The sequence below is a fragment of the Camponotus floridanus genome, unplaced genomic scaffold (assembly GCF_003227725.1).
Source record: "Camponotus floridanus strain SB8 unplaced genomic scaffold, Cflo_v7.5 scaffold29, whole genome shotgun sequence".
NCBI classification, from domain to species: domain Eukaryota; kingdom Metazoa; phylum Arthropoda; class Insecta; order Hymenoptera; family Formicidae; genus Camponotus; species Camponotus floridanus.
The window spans coordinates 469,626-480,855 of NW_020229425.1; the positions used below are offsets into that span (position 1 = coordinate 469,626).

An 11,230-nucleotide genomic window follows, 5' to 3' on the forward strand; every position below is an offset into this window, starting at 1 on the left:
CACTCGACAGCCAATCGCGTGACACTTCGCGCTGACGCTTGGAGAGACGCGAGGCCGCGTCCCGATTGGCCGATATCTCCAGGAATCCTCGATGACCCCGGAAACTTCTCCCATCCGACAGCCAATCGATTGAGCGCGCGTCCACTGGGTAGGGTACGAGTAGTACACTCAACGAGACAAAGATGGCGCCGATCGCGCGCTTCGCGCGCGATCGGCGCGCGGTTGCGCGTGAAACGCACGGGCTGCATCGCATCTCGACGTAAACAACATGCGCCGGCAGCGGCGGCCGCAGACGAGACTGGCATGTGATCCTGGCTTCACCGGGGGAAGATAAATACGAGGGCTGGGAAAATGGCGGAGGAACAGGTGAGTCGCCGACGGAGACGAGGAGGAGGAGGAGGAGAGGGAGGAAGCGCAAAACGCGAGACGCTATCGGCCGCATCGACGGCGCTTTTTCCGCGACGCGGCCGACGATCTCCCGGCGGAATCCCCGCGTGTCGTCGATATATATATATATATATATGTATATATGCGTGTGTGTGTGTGTGTGGTGGTCGCCGCGCGCACACGTTTGTAAAATCCGCCGCACTTTCTCCCCGGGAGCCGCGAGCCGGCGGGGTGGAGAGGAGGGGGGAGGGGGTGGGTGGGAGCCGCGCATTTCCCTCGCGCGAGCGTTGACAGCGGAATCAGCCGCGCGGGATCCCCGCGGGAGAGCGAGATACGTCGGTGGCGTCGCGTTCCTCGTCCGTCCGCGTTTCTGACAGACGACGACTCCGTCGTCTTCTGTCACGCGAAGCGCGAGATTTCCGGGCGCACCACGCGCCACCGTCCTGCCCGATTCCGGAGCGGGTTGTCGGGGGGGAAGGACGAGGGAATAATTACACGGGGCACGCACGCATATATATATATATATATATATATATATATATATATATATATACACACACCCGTATACGCTCACACACACGCGCGCGCACACCGGTTACATCGATCATCTGATCGCGATTCGTGCTTCGTGGTTGTACTTCGTGGGTTTGTATGTAAACCGCGGGATCTCCCTGTGATAAGCGTGTCACGTGAAATTTTCATTCCCTGCCCTGTGCACCCGATGTCTCGGAAAGTACGGTAACTCTCTCTCTCTCTCGCTCGCCGTCCGTGTGTATCCGTGTATGTGTCTCCGTTAAGCTCATCCGCGGATACGTCATCTCGACGCGTGTTTCTCTCGCATCGCGGAGTCTCTCTCGCCGGGAGAGATCGAGATTCCCTCGGAGAGACGAGCGAGCGCGAAAACGGGCTCCGTTTCTGACGAACGGAACCCGAAGGCCCCCTCGAGTTACCGGGGCAGGGGTGAGAGGGGGGGGACTGCATCGCGGATTATTTACAATCTATCGGTCTCGTATAACCTCCGACCGAAAATTTCGTGCGCGAAACTTTGACGCGAAGCGTCCTGGAAATAATATTGTCGTGCGATGGTTCGGTAAAAGTAAAATAAACAGAGAATCTTCGTCGCGAGTATAAGATATTTCCTTCTGCCTGTGTATGTGATATGCATGTGTATGTGTGGGTGTGTTGTATGTGTGAAGCATATAATGTATAACATAATTTGTTTGTTAAAGAAATTGTTGATTTTAAATGGCCTGTTTCGTTGCAGCTACTTTGTTTGTGCACTGGCTATTTTATTATAGATGGTATTTTCCATGTGAAAATAACTGCTCTATCGTACAATGCAATCTTTGTTTACTTTGGCGTATATTTTTCGTGCAAACGTCCGTAAACTGTGCTCTAATAAAACATGTTAATGTGTCATAATTGAATTCCAATTGAGTAAAACTTGTTGTTCAGCTGCAGAGCTATTTGCAAAATTGTTGTCATTTGTTTTTTTCGTTCAATTGCACATTTCAATCTCTGTTTTGTCTCGTGAGACATGTTGGAGATGCATTCTTATCTCGAGTGATTTTACGTCATCTTCTGTATAAGAAAGTAAATATTCAAGTTTCTTTCTTATTTCCACGCAACTTTAATGCTTAACAAACTGTGGTTCATCAGGCGTAATGGGACTATACTGTAAACTTGTAAACACCTTGGACAGTAATGCCAAGCCATGAATAATGATACGCAAAACGCCGTAAAAGTGAGAACGTTGTTATGAAACTCTTAGACTTGTACCTTAAATGGAAGTATTAAGGAACAACTTTGAACGCTATCATTAAGAATGGATCACATACAGGAAGTACGGCAGCTGGAATTGCTGTGCAAGCAATTGTATGAGTCGCAAGATTCGGCGCATCGTGCAGAGGCAGAGAAAGCCCTCGTCGCTTTCCAAAATGCACCGGATACGCTTACAAAGTGCCAGCTCCTCTTGGACCGTGGGGATTCTGCGTACGCTCAATTACTGGCCGCCACCACTCTGACAAAACTGGTGTCACGTTCGGCGCAGGGACAGCTTACAACAACCCTCAGCTTACAACAGAGACTCGATATACGTAAGCGTTGCATTCATTTTATTTTGCTTACTCAAGAGGTGAAAGAATTGAATAAATGCTTGTCGAGACATTTAAAGGAAGATTATTTATTTTACTTTGTATGTTTGTAGGAAATTATGTACTCAATTACTTAGCGACGCAACCAAAGTTACCAAATTTTGTGATACAGGCTTTGGTTACACTTTTTGCTAGGATATCAAAGCTTGGATGGTTTGATTCTGATAAGGAGGAATTTGTCTTCAGAAATGTAGTCAGCGATGTAGCCAAGTTTCTTCAGGTCTTATTTTTAGTTGACGCTATTGTGTCACACATATTCCATAAACATAAAGTTTATTCTAAAATTAATAATATTTTGTTTATGAAAACAGGGATCAGTGGAGCATTGTATGATAGGAGTACAGCTACTTTCTCAATTGACATGTGAGATGAATCAAATATCGGAAGCCGATGCGAACAGATCTCTGACAAAACATAGAAGAATAGCAAGTAGTTTTAGAGACACGCAACTATTTGAAATATTTAGGCTATCGTGTACCTTATTAAGTACAGCCCGTGAAAATTGTAAGAGTTTAAACTTCAATGATGAAGCACAGGTATAACGATTATGTCAATATTAATATCGATTAATTTCAAATTCTTCATGTCGAGTAATTAATGTAACAATTATACTTAACTTAATTATATTTTTGTGACTTTCCGTTTAAAATCAATTTTCCTTTGCACATATTTTTGTTAATTTTTATTATGTAATGTCAGCGTTTTCAAACTCATAATTATTTGCAATTCTCTTCTAATTAATTTCTATCATATCAATATTTCGTTATTTTTGAATTCTCTTTTGTAAATATTTGTTTTTATTTTTGACCTTTTGTCTGCATTACAATAACAATCACTAGTGTCTCTTTTGACTCCTTTGTTACTAATTTTACCTTTTGATTTTCATATGTATTTAATTATATAATCATCTCTATCTTATCTATAGAGTATTTTTTTGAATTATTTTATACGTCCAATTTTGCGCAGTAGTTTTTTGCCTTTTTATTGTATTCTATTGATTGCTTTCTACAAACCACTATCATTATATTCATTCTTAACAATTATACGTTTGTTTTTTTTCAGCATGGATTGATAAGACAATTGTTGAAACTTGCACAAAACTGTTTAACATTCGACTTTATCGGCACATCGACTGATGAGAGCTCCGACGATCTTAATACAGTACAAATTCCAACAAGCTGGCGACCTGCATTCTTGGATTTCACTTCATTGAAACTGTTCTTTGATCTATATCACAGTTTACCTAATACGTTATCGTGCTTAGCACTTTCATGTTTGGTTCAGATAGCGTCTGTTAGAAGGAGCCTGTTCTCCAATACCGAAAGAGCGAAATTCCTGACACATTTAGTCAATGGTATTAAGCATATACTACAGAATCCTCAGGGTCTCAGCGATCCAGGGAACTATCACGAGTTTTGTAGATTATTATCTCGACTGAAGAGCAATTTCCAACTTGGCGAGTTGGTTCTGGTGGAAGATTATCCCGAAGCAATAGCGCTAATCGCGAAATTTACGGTGCAGAGTTTACAAATGTGGCAATTTGCGCCCAACAGTTTGCACTATCTCTTAACTCTCTGGCAAAGAATGGTATCGTCTATGCCATATGTCAAGGCAGGTGATCCACATCTATTAAATACATACACTCCGGAGGTGACGAATGCGTACATTACGTCGAGACTTGAATCAGTAGCGGTAGTGGTCAGGGAGCGTCTGGAGGATCCGTTGGATGATCTCGGAGTCGTTCATCATCAGCTGGAACAGATATCAGTCATTGGTAGATGCGAGTATCAAAAGACATGCACCCTATTAGTTCAATTGTTCGATCAAGCAGCGAGAACTTATCAGGAATTAATGGCACAAACAGTATCGCCCACGCAACAAATTGATATTGCAATCCAGGAGGGACAACTCACATGGCTTGTATATATAATTGGTACATGAATGAATATATACCTGTTATTGATTTCCATCATTTATATACAATAATGTCTATATATCTATCTCTTTCTCATATATCTATCTCATTCTTTTTTATAGGTGGTGTTATTGGAGGAAGAGTTGCGTTTAACAGCAATGAAGAGTTTGATGCTATGGATGGAGAATTAGTCTGTAGAGTGCTTCAATTGATGAATCTGACTGATTCGAGGCTTGCGCAGGGTGGCTGTGAGAAACTAGAACTGGCAATGTTGAGTTTCTTTGAACAATTTCGGAAAATTTATGTAGGCGATCAAGTTCAAAAGAATTCTAAAGTCTATAGGAGATTATCTGATGTGTTGGGTCTTAATGATGAAGCCATGGTGCTTAGTATTTTCATTCGAAAGATGTTAGTAAGACATATGAAATTTGCAAGATTAAATTAGATAATTAATAAATTGATAAAGAAAGAAATTAAATTAGATGTTTTAGACCCTGGATATTAATGCCTATTATATAATTTACAGAATAACAAATTTGAAATATTGGGGTAGGAGTGAACAAATAATTTCTAAAACACTACAACTTTTAAATGATTTATCTGTGGGTTATAGCTGTGTTCGTAAACTTGTCAAATTAGAAGAAGTACAATTTATGCTCAACAATCATACAGTACGTACTGAAATCGATTACATCAATTAACATATAATAACGAATAATAATGTAGATTAATATATGAAATCCTTTCTACCGACAGCGAGAACACTTTCCATTTTTGGGAAACAATGTTGCTGTAACAGAAATGCGTTGTAGATCAATGTTTTACACATCCCTCGGTAGACTATTGATGGTAGATTTAGGTGAAGATGAGGAGAGGTTCCATACTTTCATGTTACCTCTTACAGGTAATAAGAGTCATCTTAATATCAATGCATGATCATAATTAGAAGTATAATGTTAAGAGATAAATGTTTTAAATGCGATTTCATAGGTGCACTGGAGAGCCTCGGTCAATTAATGGGTGCTGCAGATACACCCCTTTTTGCAGCAGAGGAAGCGAAGAAAGCGTTGATTGGTCTAGCGCGGGATCTTAGAGGCTTAGCTTATGCATTCAACACCAAGACATCCTATATGATGCTTTTCGATTGGATGTAAGTTAGATGTATCTTTTGGATCTATTATTGGAGACCAACAATATTCTTTACATATACACGGTGTTTCAGACCACCTGTACCATCCATTTAAAAACTAGAGAAGTGGTTATTTAAAAAAAATAAAAACATTTTCTTTTAAATCGGGTGTGCTCTATCGAATGGTGATATTTTCAACATCTGATTCCGGCCGGAAATAGGCGATTCAGACCGGAAGTGCATTTTTTTAAATGGAACCCCCTATTTTTCATTGCATATTCTTGTAACTTACCTCGAGAACTTTCCAAAATCCTATAATAAATTATTTATGAAGTACTTTTCGAGTTATGAGGCTTGAAATTATTTCTTAATTTTATATGAACCAACAAAATATCTTGTAAAATATTCATTTTTCGATTATCTTACCTTAATACTTTTATGTACAAAATAATGAGAGGAATCAATTGGTGTAAAGAAAACATACAGTTGTTTTTAAGAAAAAATATGGAATTGTTAATTGCAAATTACATATTTTTTCTTAGAAACAACTATGTGTTTTCTTTATACCAATTGATTTCTCTCATTATTTTGTACATAAAAGTATTAAGGTAAGATAATCGAAAAATGAATATTTTACAAGATATTTTATGATTTATGTAAAATTAAGAAATGATCAAGCCTTATAACTCGAAAAATACTTCATGGGAAAATAATTTATTATAGTGTTTTGAAAAGCTCTCGAGGTAAGCTACAAGAATATGCGATGAAAAATAGAGGGTTCCATTAAAAAAAATGCACTTCCGGTCTGAATCGCCTATTTCCGGTCGGAACCAGTTGAAAATATCACCATTCGATAGAGCGCACCGATTTATAAAGAAAATGTTTTTACTTTTTTGAAATAACCACTTCTCTAGTTTTTGGGTGGTCCGAAACACCCTGTATAGGAAAAAAAATTTCATGTTTTATTTTCTCTTTGAAATAATTAGATATCCGAATTACACGCCAATTTTGTTACACGCTGTGGAACTGTGGCATCACGAGCCGCAAGTGACAACGCCCGTCCTAAAGTTATTCGCTGAGTTAGTACAAAATAGGAGTCAACGATTACAATTCGACGCGTCGTCTCCGAATGGGATCTTGTTATTCCGCGAGGCCAGCAAAATAATATGTAGCTATGGTAATCACATATTAAACGTCGAAGTACCCAAGGATCAGATTTATCCTTTAAAACTCAAAGGAATAAGTATATGCTTTAGTATGCTAAAGGCAGCCTTATGCGGAAGTTATGTAAATTTTGGAGTGTTTAGGCTATACGGCGACGAGGCGTTGGATAATGCCCTCAATACCTTTGTCAAACTACTCCTTAGTATTCCACAGAGTGATCTATTGGTAAGTATATGTATCGATTGCAAGATTAAAAATTTATTAATTATCCAGATAAATTTTTTTTTATCTTATTAATCCATTAATCTCTATTTTAAATGTTGCTATATATTATTTACCAGATGAGCGCAAACAAAATATAATATTAGACTAGATTTTTAAAACAAGAAAATTTTATATTGTTTACATTTATATTTAATATGAAAAAAAGACGATTTGTAATTTTTGTGAAATTAGAATTTAAATGATAAAATGTTAATGGGTTAATATGATAAGAATATTGTATTGTATTATTATTATTTATCTCTTGTATGTTTCTTTAACGCACTGTTTCTAATAGCATTATCCGAAGCTGTCGGCAACATATTACTTGTTGCTTGAATGTCTGGCTCAAGATCATATGGTCTTTTTATCCACTTTGGAACCTAGAGTTTTTCTCTACATCCTCTCCAGTATCAGCGAAGGCCTTACAGCACTAGGTGCGCAAAAAGACTCCTATACAGGTCTGTGCGGCTGATTCTATCCTGCTACTACTATCCTCAATGCCTTGATACTGAAAGCGTTTTAAATCATTTAGATAAATTCTAATGAGTTGGAAGAGTCTCAAAGAAAATTCTTTTTTATTGTCTCTGATTGATTAGTGCTTTCAAATTAATTTTTTCTATATAGATTTTCAAGAAAGAGAAAGATTAATGTAATGATAAACATTTAATATGACTCGCAATCAGTTGCGTCGCGTGTTGATAATATATTTTGAAAACTCGAGAAGCATTAATAAAATATATCTTTACATTAGGATTAAATTATATATATTATACAAAATTAAAAAAACTTGTGAATTTTTATAATAGCTTTTTTAGAATTGTTTAGAATTATTCATTAAACGCATATTCACTAAGTCACATATATTTCACTTATATGTAAACATAATAATTTAGAACTTTGACAATTATCTTTTCTATATGTATTTTGAAACTATTACATTGATTTTAATATTTCTTGCTTTTTGCATTTTTGCTTGGAATGTAAATCTGCCTATAGATATTAGCTATTGCGACAGTTCAAAGTACGAGGAACAGACGCATATATAGAATACTGTATTATACACAATGAAGGAAATCATTAAGAATATCTCTAAATAAATAACACTGGCTGTAAGAGGATTGGAGTGCGTGGAGCCTGGATCCTAAATATGATAAAATTTGGCACGAAAAACTATATAGCTTGTATTTTCTACAACAGATATATGTGTTTATGCAATTTTCTTTCGTTTAAATTGAGATAAAATTGTGTGAAATAATGGATCTAGCACAGATAATCAGCCGCACAGCTGACACATGACTAACATTAACACTATAAATTAAAAATATTATGTGCTTTGTAATTATTAACTAATTAATCACAGCATGCGTTTTATTAAGGAATAAAATTTGAAAAATTTTGTATCTTTTTACAATTTTAATTTATATATAATAATTTTTTTATCGAAATTATTTATTTTTTTTATTATACAATAAAATAGCGCCATTAAATTGTAAATTTTGCGAAATATTATCGTAAAAAAAAGGTAGGTCTTGGTTAACGTGCAACAGAAATGCTGCTGTTTTGGTTGAATATATTTTTTATTGCACTGTGATTTTAATTTTATATATACATATCGCCTTCTTCTGGCGGTAAGTTGGGGAAAAAAAACAAAATTTTCTGATTTCAGATACCATGGTCTGTACTGGTTGCTGTGCAACTCTTGATCATATTGTCACATATTTGTTCAAACAGCTTTATCAGAAAGGTACATTCAATAGATACTGTTAATAAAAATCTTTTCAATGTAAACTGTATCACAAGAAATTGTAGGGGATATATTGCACCGATATTATTGTATTATATGCGTTTTCAGGATATCCAGGAAGGAAAAACGCAGTTGTTCCAGGAGGAGGAGAATTATTTTTGCAAGTTTTGAAACAGCATCCTGAAATACTTCAACAAATCCTAAGTACTGTTTTAAATGTGATAATGTTTGAGGATTGTAGGAATCAATGGAGCATGTCTCGCCCTTTGTTAGGTCTCATATTGTTAAATGAAGAAGTAAGTATGTGTATTTGCAATAATAGTTCATTATAATACAGTAATTTCTGCATATCTTATTTCTTAACATTTTTATGCTTGTGTGTGTTTTCCTATAATTTTTATTAATATACTCTAATCTTTATTAATATACTCCTGTATATTTATATTTGCAGTATTTTAATCAATTAAGGGAAAATATTATTAGAAGTCAGCCTGTTGACAAACAAGCAGCAATGGCGCAGTGGTTTGAAAATTTAATGAATGGCATTGAAAGAAATTTACTCACAAAAAATAGGGATAGGTAAGAAAAAACGTATATATAATATATATCTTGAGCGTATTTTTATAATGCTTTTTTGTATTCTGTTATAGGTTTACACAAAATTTATCAATGTTTAGAAGAGACATAAATGACGCCCTAAAAGGACCTAATATATCAAATTCAGTCAGTGATATGATGACATCGTAGTAATACTGCTCTCTTTCTCTCTCTCTCTCTCTAAGTTAGATTCTTCTAGGTTCTTGCCTGCCAAATGCTTGAATGTGTGTGCGAGTGAAAATCTAAATTAATGGTGAAATTAAGATTATTGCTTTAGATGAGTATAAAGATAATAAATACTACCGTTTTGTATACATGAGCATTATTGCTTGGCTTCCTATTCTTCTTAATTTAATCTTTTTAGCTGCTTAATTAGTTGTAAACATCGCATATTGGTTCGTGTGATAACAATAAAATTTACATTATATTATTTCCTTTCTCATATACACAGTGTTTATTATTTTACATATTAATAATTTTAATGTATTTGTCCCGAATAAAACTAAATTTTTTTTTTAACTTTATACTCGAGCTTTTTCAGCTATTTTGAAAAACATTCAAAGATTTTTACGAGTACATATTATAATACCAAAAATCGATAATTATTACACGACATTTATAATCGTATAAATTTTTATTATTATTTCAATCTTTTGAAGCAAATTATCTTCACATTTTTTGTTCGATTTTTTTACACTCTTATGGATTAAAGATTATAATCATAGAAATGTTTTTGTTTTAATTTTATGTATCGACATAATATTTTTATATTGCAAATTTACTTGTTATATTAATTTTTTATTTCTGCAAATCATTTTATATATTTTTTATGTATCGTGATTAATTTATGCCTTTTGCATCTAAAATGAAAAAGGTACAACGTGGACGATTTTCAAGTTATTACGATCTTTATTTCTTTTGAATTTTTCGAAATGTTTTTCTTCAAATAATATAATGTCTTATCATGGAAATTCTTATTCGATATTTTTTATGTAAATTTCCAAATCTTATATTTTCGGGAAAAATAAGAACATACGAAATTTAACTTGATAATTTTTAGACAAGTTTAACATTATTTATGTGTTAAATTTTGTCAAGTGACATTTTTATTCTATCAAAATTTTCGATTTGAATATTCGATATCGAAATTTTTGAATATGTACACTTTAGAATAGGAAGCCAACAATTTCTTTTTTTTATTTATAATGACATCTTTCATTTAATTTTAATACTTACACCCATTTTTAAAAGCACATATGTGCAGTTTAAAAGAGATGTTTATAACATTACAGATTCTTGTATTGGCATAGCATCGTAGAAGAAAAAGAGAGAAATAAAAGCAGAGAGACAAATCGCGATATATTCATTACTTAAAATTGATTCAAGTAAAAAAACTGATGCAAAACTATTATTATTCAGTGAGTTACGAATAATATGAACAATGTACACATGAGGATATCATTAAATTTATTATACGAGGACTCACACTTAAGAATATAATTATTATTATATTATTAAGTTATCGCATATTGGCATTACATATTTCATTGAGAAGCGAGATAAATGAAAGAAATGTGAAATAGGTAGGCTAAATTACATAAGGTTAAATTATGTTAAGTAACATTTGTTGATTTTATTATATCAACTTTAAAATTGATTATATATTATGAAGCAAATTATCGCATTTCATATCTAAATAGCATTTTCTCATTATCGATCCATCACAAACTTCTACATTTATTGATATTTATTGAGTAATAACTGTCAAATGTTCAAATTTTCTCGTCTCGATATAAATATAGAGATAAATATGAAATATTTGATATATTTTATAAAACATAACTTGAATGAGAATTCGAGAGAAATCAAATGATTGC

At 34.6% G+C, this 11,230-nt stretch overlaps 1 protein-coding gene across 5 annotated transcripts; it reads left to right on the forward strand.

The window, feature by feature from the left end:
• The first annotated feature begins 216 nt into the window (after positions 1-216).
• On the forward strand, positions 217-9,796 carry LOC105257535 (exportin-7). Of its 5 annotated transcripts, none has more exons than XM_025409850.1 (15): positions 217-366; positions 2,047-2,483; positions 2,594-2,760; positions 2,852-3,076; positions 3,603-4,473; positions 4,578-4,863; positions 4,982-5,126; positions 5,212-5,359; positions 5,446-5,605; positions 6,571-6,973; positions 7,308-7,446; positions 8,679-8,756; positions 8,865-9,052; positions 9,208-9,335; positions 9,407-9,796. In XM_025409850.1, the coding sequence occupies exons 2-15, from the start codon at positions 2,213-2,215 to the stop codon at positions 9,501-9,503; spliced, it is 3,306 nt and encodes a 1,101-aa protein (XP_025265635.1). In that variant the 5' UTR covers positions 217-366; positions 2,047-2,212; the 3' UTR covers positions 9,504-9,796. The 5 variants fall into 5 exon arrangements, with proteins under 5 accessions (XP_025265635.1, XP_025265637.1, XP_025265633.1 ...); XM_025409852.1 differs by having other exon boundaries at positions 2,228-2,483; XM_025409848.1 differs by lacking the exon at positions 217-366 and adding an exon at positions 955-1,537.
• The last annotated feature ends 1,434 nt before the right edge of the window (positions 9,797-11,230 follow it).